At 36.4% G+C, this 13,299-nt stretch overlaps 1 protein-coding gene across 3 annotated transcripts in view; it reads right to left on the reverse strand.

Moving 5' to 3' along the window:
- The window catches only part of SECISBP2L (SECIS binding protein 2 like), a 54,881-nt gene extending 42,069 nt beyond the window's left edge, over window positions 1-12,812 (reverse strand). The window contains exons 1-3 of one of the 3 annotated variants that reach the window (XM_087426981.1): window positions 12,546-12,812; window positions 4,406-4,584; window positions 1,858-2,182 (exon numbers count right to left, since the gene is read on the reverse strand). In XM_087426981.1, coding sequence (XP_087283107.1) covers window positions 1,858-2,182; window positions 4,406-4,584; window positions 12,546-12,569 — 528 coding nt within the window. In that variant the 5' untranslated portion in view covers window positions 12,570-12,812. Of the gene's footprint in view, window positions 1-1,202; window positions 1,557-1,857; window positions 2,183-4,405; window positions 4,585-12,545 lie in introns of those variants that run through there. The other 2 variants (XM_004421554.2, XM_087427000.1) reach the window with 2 other exon arrangements.
- Between the last annotated feature and the right edge of the window lie 487 nt (window positions 12,813-13,299).

Here is a 13,299-nt window from a genome sequence, read left to right on the forward strand (position 1 = left end):
AAAAAATTAAGATCCTACTCAACGAACTCAACATTATAAAATACACATCCACTATAAAATACACCTAAATGTATGCTCCAAATTAGTGGCTCCCAACCCATGAGGAAACAGAGTTACTGTGTTAGGATTTCATGAAATTATCTGCAGCCAATCATAATAGGCTAAATAATGTATTATACACACATTTATACACTATTTTTCAAATAACCATTAATACTACTATGATTAATAAAATATGAATTCATTTTTAATTACTTGCATTTTTAATTTTCTCAATAATTAATAAACAATAGGAGTATAATCATGTCATTTAAGGGGTGGTAAATTTTTATTTAAAAGGGTAATAGAAAGGGTGGTAACTTATCCAAAGGCTAAATTTAGTACTATTTATTTATTTTTATTTTATTTTTTTTTGTGAGGAAGATCAGCCCTGAGCTAACATCCATGCCAATCCTCCTCTTTTTGCTGAGGAAGTCTGGCCCTGGGCTAACATCTGTGCCCATCTTCCTCCACTTTATATGGGACGCCACCACAGCGTGGTTTGACGAGCAGTGCACTGGTGCACGCCCAGGATCCGAACCCGGGCCGCCAGGAGCGGAGTGCCCGCACTTAACTGCTACGCCACAGGCCCGGCCCAAATTTTAGTTTTATGATAGCAATGAAGTACAAAAGAAATTTCTGCTTTGGAGTTTAAAAAGAAAATACAAAATAGCTGATCCTTTCCTTCATTTTTAAAAATATGAGTATTCATCATTTAATAGCAAATTACATAATAGAACTCTGAATTTAACTTCCTAAATTCAAGTGCTGGTAATGCACTATGAGAAATCATGTTTCTTCAACATCTGAAAGTTATGTACTATTATCTTATTTTCAATACTTATTTCTTTTGATTCTCAGAGGTCTCAAAATGATTTCCTTTGATCCAGAGTGTTTCCATGAATGAACACTAAAAGCAGAGGTTGCTTGTTTGTATTTTAATTTGTAAAAAGTATGCCAGAAGACAGCAAAGACTTTTCACTGAAGAAGCTGAGCTAATGGAATCTAGGAAAGCATTAGCTCCTTAATGATACAGTCATAAGATGCATCTAAGAAGTCACCCTGCCTTTATTAGCTCAAAAGTGCTAAGATGGTTTTTCTCCCATTTCCTCTGATATTAAGGACTCAACAGAATAGTAACCTTTTAGTTAAGAAACAGTTACCTAGAATAAACCTTAATTCTCTCGTGATTTCAAGGCCTTCATGTCTTTTTTTTTCCCCCAGTCAAAAGGCTGGTCCTGGCTAAAGGTGGTTTCACACATTTATCTTTCATTTTCTTCAGCCCTAGAAGACCCTGTGTTCATTTAATACGGTAAAGCATCCTTTGAAGAACAAACTGCTATTCCTACTAAAAATTCATAAGAATAGAAACAATGAAGTTGAAGAAAGTTAATCAATCACAAATGTTCTTTTCCATATCTCCTGCTGAATTCTGAAGACCGAAATATCCTGAATTGTATTAGCCATTCAACACTGCTAGCACAGACTCCAAATTAACCACTTATTAATACTGGTGTCACTATGCAATTTTTATCACTAAATTAAAATAATTTGGAAATATTTATGCATTATGTTTATGTAAAACTCTGATGGAACTTGACGACTATAAATTATATCACCAATTAAGAATGAGGAAGAATAAAAAAATAGGAAAAATTACTTATAAACGCTATACCTTTGACTATTTTTTAATAGTGAATGAAATGTTTTATAGTAAATTCAGCATTAAAGGCTGATCAATATAAGTAGCAAATTACTTATACTATTATTAACAACAAAAATATCAAACATAAAAGTCAATTAAAATCATCCACTTACTTTTGGTACCACTGGCCCTCTGTTACTATTTCTGCTTCGATGACTGGACAATGGGAAGACCTGTCCAAGCTGATTTGGACGCTCAGTGCATTCTGTGGTTATAGTATTCACAGTATTTGCAGCCTGAAAGGTGTTGGAGTAAGGTGTAGGAAAAGGATGATAGAAACCCATAACTTGGGCACACGGTGCTGGCATCAGCTGATAATATGTATACTCTGTAGAAACAGGTGGCTGAGCAGATATAATGGGGTAGGCAAGGTATGGTCCAGCAGGGTTTGGATTGGGCTGTTGCCATCGTATGTCATTGTTATATAATGGAAACTGTCTGTAAAACCAAATCAAAAAAGAACAAATATATTGACAAGTCTAAAAGTAATGCTAAAATAAAATCTCTTAACTCATTTTAACAAAAGAAAAAACAGTTCAGAACAGTGGCTTCATAATGATTCTGAAAAAGGAGATAAAATTACCATCTTGTAAATTTCTTTGCTATAGTTAGAGATTATTACATACACGTAATAACAATTTAAATGACAGACAGTATACAGAAATTCATCCTGATAGTTTTACTGCATTCCAAAATTTTAAAAGTACATACCATTCTTATTTGTAACTCTCCCCTCAACCTCCTCAAGATATTTCTGCCTAAAAGTTGGACACCTAGCTGTTGGATCTGCCAACAGAGGTAATCCAAAGTTCCCATCCAATGCTAACAACTACGACAGCCTTCTGCAAAAAGCAGGGTAAGGTCATCATTGGGTAAGGTGATCATTATAACGGGTGATTTGATTCTTCTACCTCTCATACTTCAGTTCAGTCTCAGGGCCTCCTACTCCTCTCCCATACTCCCCTAACCACTTGGCCTAGTCCAGCTCTTTTCCTGGCTCCCTCCTTGGCAATGGAAGCAGGCTCCAGGTCCAAGGGAAAGAAAAGAAGAAAAAGACAAGCCTGGCCACTGCCATCTTATCCCTAGCATCAGAGCGTCTTCCAGTGCAGTTTCTATGATGCCCCAGCAAGATTCCTCCTGTCTCAGCAGTCCTCCTCGCACAAGGTTGCTGCTGACAAACGAGGGGTCACGGAGAGCTGGAGCACAGAGCTTTTCCTCACTATTCCCATGACAAAGCAAAAGGGAAAAATGTTCAATGCCGTAATTCTAAGAATATTTTTAAACAATCTACTGGCTGGCTTACTCATGAATTCTCAAAGATTATTTGGTAAGAAAAATTAAATTTATCATACTGTACATTTGGCCATTCTGTCAAAGACAAAAATAGTATTATTAAATTTAGTTTACAAATCACTTCAAACATAGTCCAACACAGGTCAAAGATTTTTAATATAATGCTAACTTCAATTGAGAAGGATCCCTTAGCTTCTACTGTTTGTCCAATCCTGAAAACTACTGAGTTTCAGATTATTTATGTGAATATTTAATATTTGAGAAGCCAGTTGTAGTGGTCTCCTATCTCATACATCTAGAATTTCTCAAAGAATGTGCCTTGGCACATTAGTGTGCCACAATGGGTTATAGATATAGAAATAGATGCAGAAATACTGATTGCCTTAGCCCTCAGGGGTAGTTGGGCAGAGCCTAGAGGAGTATAATTTTCTGTGTGTGATATAACTTGAAAGAGGCTGAATGTACTTTTATACAGCAATAACATGAACAACATCAATGAAGTGCTAAACATTCAGACAGTCTAAGCAGGGTTAGAAAGGCTATCGTGGGGCCAGACCCGTGGTATAGCAGTTAAGTGTGCGTGCTCCGCTGCTGGCGGCCCGGGTTCAGATCCCGGGCACGCACTGATGCACCGCTTGTCAGGCCATGCTGTGGCAGCAGCCCATATAAAGCGGAGGAAGATGGGCACAGACGTTAGGCCAGGGCCAGTCTTCCTCAGCAAAAAGAGGAGGATTGGCGTGGATGTTAGCTCAGGGCCAATCTTCCTCACAAAAAAAAAAAAGAAAGAAAAAAGAAAAAGAAAGAAAGAAACATAGAAAGGCTACCGTGACTATCACAAGTTACACCCTAACCACTAGGTCACACGTTATCTGAATTGTAAACATTTTGCTAAGTCACCCTGTGACTACATAGCATATAAGCTAAATTTAAACTAGAATCAGAGTCTAAAGATATAGGCTAACCATAAAAGCTTTGAAGTTAAGTACTATCCCTTGGTATGTTCTTCTTATGCCAGACTGTCTTGGCAATTATGATTAGATGTCTTATCTCAAAAAAGAGTTTCTGTTCACCTCTTTCTGAATAATTCATTCCTCCCTTTGAGTTAATTTCAAACAAATCTCAATGACTTATTATAGAAGATATATCCAAAGAACTCCATTTCCCGTTAGAAAGAATGAGAAAATAATCCATGTTAAGAATTTCCAAATTTCTACATCATTTGGATTTATTTACTCCTCTGAAAAAATAAAGAAATGGTTAATGTTTAAAAGTTATAAAAGGAAAAAAATTAAGAAGTATGTTTTGCCAACTTCTGTATTTTCCTACCCCCTGTACCCTCCAAAAAGAAAATAATAATAAACAAATTACCTATTGGACTGGTTTTCCTGCACAAATGGATAACAAGTAATCAGGTAACTGGGAATTGGAGTTGGTTCTACACCAGAAACATTGCCATTATCATTTGGGAGTGCCATAGGGATCATAAATGTATCAGGATTCTTCTTCTGGGGAATAAATGGCTCTACCTCAGCTGACAGCTTGACATTCTTCAAAAAGAAAGTGAAACACATTATTAACAAATGAGCAAAAAACTTAATATAAATTCACAATTTAACAATAGAAGAGTCAGTCTTTATAAACAATAATTAGGTTTCTTCTCAGAATTCAAAAAACATCCAAAGGACCAGCAACGTCAAATTAAAATAATTAAATATGATTAAGTTATTTAGACAAAGCCATCAAATAAAATAGGGAAAAACTAAAAGTTACTACATTTCAATGAAATCATTTCTTATGTAACCAAAGCTGTTAAAACAATCAAGAGAACACGGAAGTCATACCTCAAGAGTCCAAAAATAAAGTTGGTAGTAAGAAATCTAGCTCTTCAGACAAAACAATGTGTTTTTGACTAATTTTGTTAAGGGAAAAAAATCATTAAACAGAGTTCTGAAGAACAATTACTTTATATTTGTTTGAATAGTCTAAAAAACAGTCTATTTCTGTTGATTTCAGGAAATTAGATTAGCATGGTTAAATTAATAGGAAGGAAAATGTCTAAGATGAATGAAAAAAATTACCTAACATAAGGGGAAAAGAACTTCTGGTTCACAGTTAAACTGGGAAAAAAATGAGTACTTTAGTTTCCCAGTAGACATGTAGAGCAAACTAAACTAATGCAGAATATGTATTACATTTTAGTTTATTTTGTATCTTTTGTTATAATAAATCTATAGAGATTTAAAAGACATTAAAAAAACAAAAGTATTTAAGGATGCACATGTGGGTGACAAAACTATAAAGAAAAGTAAATAAGATCTATAAAAGTCAGCATAGGAATTACTCTTAGCAAAGAGCTTGTGATTGGGAGGAGGCACCTGGAAAGCTTGTGGTGTACCTGGCAAGTTCTATATTCTAACTTGGGTGATACTTACAAGGTGTTCACCTTATAATAAATCACTTAGCTATACATTGGTTTTATGCAGTTTTCTTTCTGTGTTTGTTATATTTAACAACAAATTTAAAATTTTAATTATAAAAAGAAAAAAAATCTATAGGCACATTCTGCAAAAGCAGAATGTTAAAAACCACATAAATATTACAATCTAAAAAGATATTAAACACTTCTTTAAGAAATCAGTAAGTGAAATGCAATCCAATGTTTCAACCACTCAACTCAATTACCTCAAAGCAATAGTCTGAACTAGAACTTTATCCCAACAAATCCACTAGGGTGGCATTTATTAGAAGCTCCCACCAAGGCACAGTTCTCAGAATAAATTTCAGGCATGTTTCTCACAAAAGTAATCAGTAATGAATCCAAGAAAATCTAAAGACAAGACTTGATATGCTCAATACACAGCCTTTATTCAGAAAATTAGTTCTCTAAAAAGAGTCCACTGTCAATATTCAGAAATGCTTGTTAAGGGGGGGAGAGGGAGAAGAAATCTGAACTCTATAGCAGTATTAATTCAATATCCTTCCTCCCAACCTGGTTTAACTTTGAAGTCTACTTTTGTACTATTAACCAAATCTGAAGTAGATACAGTAATTGCACTTACAAAACTATCTGTGAACTGAAGTTGGTTTCTTGAATTTCAACAAAAAGGAAGCAGAAACTGCTTCAAATGCTAATAGCATAAGTCAGTAATTTTCACTGTAATAGTCATTAGAACTCAAAAATTATTTATATAAGGTATAAAATATCAACCTAATAAATGTTTCCCCAATTAGGGGAAAAAAGCTGATTTTCAACAATAATGCACAGATAATGGAAACCTGCTTTATCTAGTTCATACATATGCATAAGAGGGAAAACCTAAATCACATTTTAACTACGCTAAACATGTAATTTTTTTTTAAAGAAGTAACAACTGCTGATTTTATTTTATTTTATTTATTTATTTTTTTTGTGAGGAAGATCAGCCCTGAGCTAACATCCAATCCCAATCCTCCTCTTTTTTGCTGAGGAAGATTGGCTCTGGTCTAACATCCATGCCCATCTTCCTCTACTTTATATGGGATGCCGCCACAGCATGGCTTGACAAGCGGTGCGTTGGTGCACGCCCGGGATCCAATCCTGCGAATCTGGGGACGCCAAAGTGGAGCGCACACACTTAACTGCTGCACCACCAGGCCGGCCCCCTAAACATGTCATTTTTAGAATTTCTTTTAAAAACCAAAAAGTCCTTTTGAAAATATGAGAACTCTCTGAACAGTTTTATAAACCTGGACTAGAAGACAGTAGGATTTTATTTTTAAAGCAAGGAATATGGTTACATCAAATTCTCAGTCTAATATGAACAAAGGAACAATACTAATATAATTGTAAAGAAATAAGATAATTTAAAAGTAACACTTTTCCTGACAACCCCTCCCCCTGCAAAATAATACCAACTCATAAATTACTTCAGTAACAACAAATTCAAATTCTTGTTCAAGTCAAGGTTGCAACAAGTTTTTTATACCTAGTTTCATTTGCACTTTATAAGAGTTTTATGATCTTAGGCAATCCACTGTACAAAAAGTGTTATGCATAATTTACAACTACTGTCTGCACATATACACGGTATATACCCTTAAATATTAGGTTTGTATTGGTTTCTATTGTAAGTGCAATTCTAGGTATCAGAGTTCAACAATAAAACTCACAAACACTGAAATGATCCTTTGTTTTTAGCAAAAAAGAGAAGCTGCTGTAGTCAACAGCTGCACAAACAGAAGATGTCACTAGTAGGAACAGACTGGCAAACTTTCCCCTGCAGTTACAACTCTGTCTGGTTTTCAAAGTTGCTTATTGTGACTTTGGGGCCTTCAGTATCATACATCAAAATGCAGCACCTGTTGTTCTCAAGCCTGAAAAGTAATGTTAAGATCCCAAACTATTCTTAAAACTCCACATAATAAAGCCCATACAGACCATATGTTAAGTAAGTAACAGATTCTGGCAATATTTCAATCACGTAAGCACAGAAATCAAAGAACAATGTCTTACACAGTGGACAACAAAATGTTATGAAAAAATTAGACCAGTTACTTCATACAATGACACTCCTCAGTTTGAATTTCTGTGTTTAGTCTCTCTACTTTTGCGAAGATCTATTTTTTATAGCAGAATTGTCTCCTTAGAGAAAATATAAATCGGAATAAGTCTAAGCTACACAGAACAAAGTCTATTCCTGTACTACTATTTCCTTAAAAAAAAAACTATCTACATAGTAAAATTATCTTTATCTTTCAGCAATTATTTTAAAATTTTCCAAACTAATGAAAAATCATAATAATCTCAGAAACCTGTATTTGGAAAAAAAACAAGTAGTTTCACATTCATTTTGAATTTTGCATATTAAAACAAACATCAATAATATAATTTCTTTGATGTGAATAATCTAGAAAACCCAAGAATTTATCAGAACATAAAACTATAAAATTATGTTTAAAAGAGTTTATTAACAAATGCATTCAGATCATGAGAGTCTATATAATTCAACAAATATGCATGGAGCACATGTTCTGGAAAGAGCACCTGGTTTAGGTGCTAGACTTAAACTAGACTGGCTTAGGGAAAATGAGCAAACATTACTATGAAGCACACATCAGCAGGAAACGCACACTAAACTCCTCTGAGACAGAACCTCCAGAAGATGCAAATAATTTTCCCAGATTAAGCAATATAAAAATGACACCCACTTAAAATCACAACTGAAGCAGAACATAGTAAGGCACTCTCCCACAGTGAAATTTCAGTATGTACCACACACCTACAGAAAAAATATATAACCATGCAAACCCTCAACATTCTTTCTATGTTAAGGCAAAAATATGATATATCAAACATTAAGATGTTTTACATCTCATGGCCAAAGATAAAATAAATGTCTTCTGAAGGAAAAAATGATTAATGCTTAAGAGATACCTGATGGCTGTATTGTTTTCTGATTGGAATTGCTTATACTGAAAGTAAACCACTTGCCAAAACAAACTACAGTAGTTATATATATATATATATATACATAAGTTTTGCAAGACTTCAGAAAACACTGAGGAAAAAAAAAATCAAAGAATTAATTTAGACTCTGCCCACTTGCTTTGCTATCCAAACATTTTCCCCCTTTTCTTAAAACAGACCACATCTAATCCTGTTAAAATCTGATGGTATTTTCGAAAAACCAGCTTTCTAAATTTAATACTAGTTTTTGGGTTATCTGATTTATTAATTTCTGTTTTTAATTTACTTTCTCTCTTGCTTTGATGAGGTCTTCCATAACTTCTTGCCTTGGATGCTTAATTTTTATTTTGCTTTTAAAAAACATTTATGACGAGGCATTTGCCCCAGAATATAGCTTCAGCCACATCCCACAGACTTTCATATGCAGTATTTTAATACTTTTCAATGACCTATAATTCTACTTTTTTATTCACTCTTTCATTTAAAGGCTTAGGGAAAAATGCTTTTTTAAATTTCCAAATGGTATTCTCACTAAATGAGCATTATTCACTTTCTTTTTTGATTATAAAAGTATTATTTTTAAAATCTGTTAAGACAGTCATTTACCTATAACCATAAAGGCCAACTATAAGTATTACTGAATAAAAAACATTTTATAGTAAATTACTTATTTTATAGTAAATTACTTGCAGTGCTGATATAATCTGAAGTCTATAAATTATTTAAAGGAAAAAATTATAAGCCAGATAATTTTGTATCTTTATTGGTGAAGAGCACTTTCCATGAAGTCATATGTATTTGTTACACATTTGCTTTTCTAAGAGTTAAAGACATTAGCGATGAATAATTTTGTAAATTCTTTTAAAAGAACTTATCTAATGTTAATGTACTAAAAATTAAGCCAATGTTTAAATTACTTCATAATACAAAAGAGACTGTAAATCTAAGTGTTCTGTCACTTCTAAGGCCATTGTTTATTAAAAAAATCTCAAAACACTGTCCTAAATTTCCTAAAAATAGAAACACTAAGCCTTTATAAACAAAACGAACTCCATGATTTATTCTTCACATCCCTTTACTCCAGCTTTTTCTTTTACAGGCAAAAAAAAAAAATGCACTATACCACGTAATATCTGTTCTTAGAACATCTAACTCTGGCAGTTAAAATTAAGCTACTTGTTTTGATTTAACACAGTCTTGCCAAAAGAGAATACTCCTGAGATTCTCTAAGTTATAACACTCTTTCAAATAGTCATTATTGCAATTAAGGCTATTCTCTAGCACACGTTCCAGTAACTTTTCATAATCTTGATCAACATTTACACAGTTTATCCTTCTACACAAAGATCTTATGTTAAAACAAAAAAAAGAGGTAAGTCAAGAACAGCAACATGAATGCCTTCAGGCAAAATACACTTTGATTTTTTAAAAGTTACACTTGTGCAATACTCCAAGGATTTCAATTAGGTTAGGATGAAATGCAGCAAGTCCATTAGTGTTCTATTTTGTTTTTAATTGCGTCGAATTCTTGATTACCCATGCCAGTAGGTGCTGGGAGGCAGGGATGACGACAATGTAAAAAATAATCTAAAACAATAGTTTTTGCCCCTCAAAAGTTTCGGTATTTTCCATTCTTGAGACCTCTATGAAATGACTTAATTTGATGAAGTTGAAGTTTATTCACCATGCATTCCCCACTTCCCCTATCTGTATTAAATACCGTTTTTTAAAAATCAAACTTCTATGAATTGCTAAGCACTACAAGATTATAAGTAAGTTTTAATGCTGTAAGCATGTGCAGAAATTCTGAATATAAACCAAAACTGGTTTAAAAGGAGAAAACACTTTGTGAGGAGAAATGAAAATTCAGCACATACCACATATATTTTTAATGACTTTTACCTATCTAAATTCACTTCATTCGTAAAAATATAAAAGTATATTCCAAATAACCTGGAAAAGCCAGCACATTACTCTATGGTATAGTGGAAACAATCAAGAACTCCACAAAATTGAGAAATCTCAGTTCTAGCCCCTAATCTACCATTAAGTTAATGGTTCTTATTAGCCTTTTTTCAATGATAGATCCCTTTGAGAATATGATGAAAATAATGGAGTCTTGCCCCAGAAAAATGCTAACATAAAATGAAGCACACTCCTTCCAGGTCATCCATGGACCCCTGAATTAACTGCCTACAGCAAGAACTAGGCAAAGCAGCATCAGTTTTCTGGATCTCAGTTCCTGTGAGTATGGGGTGGGGGGCGGGTGGAACGGGGAAAGGGGGTGGTTCAAATTGTGCCCTCATTTAGGATTAGGCTAGGGAACAGGCAGGAGGTACTGCAGGGAAAAAAAGGAAAAGATTCTTCAACAGAAAATCTACATTCATGATTTTTTTCTAATCCCTAAATTTCTTCAAGGTTTTAGTAGGTTGTGCACTTTGGAAAGACGTAGGATGAAAGAAAAGGCTTTCTAGTTTAATTTCCGTAGCACTTGCTGTTAGATAATCACACACAAACATCTATGCTAAAAGTTACCAACTAAATAGTTAACTATATTTCCTCTAGGATGAAAGGAACCATAAGTATACATATGGTAGCATTACTGGTTACAGTTCTGGCATCATGGGGAAGGACCAAAATGTTTAACCCTTTCATTAGTGACACACATACAGGAAAATCGTTCAAGAAAATTTCCTATTCATCTGTCCGGCTTTGACATCTCAGGCATTTTTGACAGATACTCAAAAAATTGTTTTTCATTAAACTGGATATAGGCTGTATATAGAATACTCTAGGTCACAGGAAAGCCTGTATACATTTGTCAAGAGGCTCCAATCCATTTTGCTTTGGTAAATCCAGGTATTGTTTCAGAAAACTCCTTTGTGTTTTCAGAGTCTAATTCACATAAAGCTTTTTTTTAATCAAAGCTTTTATAAAAACAAATATACACAACTAGGAAGCTGTGCTTTGCCTGCTAAAAGAGCCCGATTCCAAAATCAGAACTGGCTCTGACCACCTAGATATATACATATACAGGAATTTGAAAAATCTTGTCTTATTTTTGCAGGTGCTAATTATCCATTTGTAAAATAACTAGGCGAATCACTAGTCTCTCTTTTTCCTTCATCTGTTTGCCTAGTTCATCACTGGGCAAAGTCCTCCCACGAAAAGGCGAATGGACAGTGAATAAACTTCGACTTCATCAAATTAAGTCGTTTCATAGTCTCAAGAACGCAAAATACTGAAACTTTTGGAGGGAAAAAAAACTATTACTTTAGATTATTTTCTACATTGTCATCATCCTCACCTCTCAGCACCTACTAGCATGGATAATCAAGAATCTGATGCAATTCAAAACAAAATAGAACATTTAAATGGGACTACTTTGCGACTATGAAAACAGGCTTGCAAATGAATTCACGCTTCGGATCCTACACAATTAAAATATAAGTTCGATTTTCAAAAAATACTAATTTTTGCAAAATAATTAGAAGGGCAAGGGGAAACCGTAGTATTTCATATCTTAAAGGAAACACCTCCCTAAAACCATTGTAAAACAATGCTTCGCTCAATGAAACGTAGATCTAAAAAAGCTCATACTCCCCCCTTCATCTGTAGTTATCACACATTCTCTGACAGGCTTTCTTGTTAAGAAGACTCCAAAAGCCTTTCCACCTTGAGAACACATTCCAGAACTGAAGGGGATGGGGCGCGGGGGGGGACAGGGGTGGAATTCGCTGAAAGTTATAAAACCTCCTCTCGGGGAAGCACGGACAACTTGGAATCTTCTGGCCTCTTTCACTAAGCCAAGGAGGAAGGGCAAAATCGAGTCCCCAGCCCAGGGCGGGGGGTATCCAGAGCTGGAAAAGCCCCCACGCCCGAGGCAGCATCTGGAACAATGCAGGAGAGTGGGGAGCCGCGAGGCTCCCAGGCAAGGGGGGTTGCGCCCGCAGAAACTCGAGGGCTCCGGCCGTCCGGGCCCACGCTCGGAGACCAGGGCCCGTCCGGGAGGAAGCAGCGACCCCCAACCCCCGCCCGCCGGCCCAGCCCGAGACCGCGTACCTGGTCTGCGGGGGCTCGGTCCATGGCGCCTGCAGCCGTATCGGGCCCGCGTTAGTCGATGTGGAGAGCGCCTCGGGCCGCTTTCTCCATGGCCCCCCGCTCCGTTCGAGACCAGGCTCCGGACCTCCGCCCCTAGCTGGCTGGCCTCGACACAAAGTGCGGCTACGCCACTGGCCAAGGAGGTGCCTCCAGCTCCGGGAGATGGAGGAGGCGGCAGCAGCAGCCTCGGGGAGGGATCATCTGGGACGGAAGCCGAGGAGGGCCCAAATGGGCGGAAGGCGTAGTCGGAAATGGCGGCGAGCGAAGGGAAAGGAGGGGGAGGGGGCCGAGAAAGGGAGTGGGCCGAGGGACGGCAGAGGGCCTGAGCGGGAGGTAGCGGGAACCAGAGCTGGCCGACCTGGAGGCTGAGGCCAGGTGGTAATTCCTAGCAGCAGGTGCCCCGAACCACTCTGCGCTTTGCTCAGGACTTAACTGCCCCTCTGGACTGTTAAACTGAAGGACTGTCAGGCCACTCGGGACCCAGGACACCGGGTTCCAGTCTTCAGAGACCATTTCATTATCCCAAACTACCTCTTAGTGATGTTGGAAACGTTTTCAGCTGCCCACTATACATATGATACTTCCTTATATTACCCAGCTAAAGGGAAGCGTGACTGTAAAGGAAAATACCACAGAAGGGCCACCAGGGAGAAACCGAGTCAGGAGGCTCCACAAATACTTATTGATTAGGTAATTCATTGTCCAGGTCCAGGCC

Source organism: Ceratotherium simum, chromosome 3 (genome assembly GCF_057802395.1).
Source record: "Ceratotherium simum simum isolate JZ-2026a chromosome 3, ASM5780239v1, whole genome shotgun sequence".
NCBI lineage: Eukaryota > Metazoa > Chordata > Mammalia > Perissodactyla > Rhinocerotidae > Ceratotherium > Ceratotherium simum.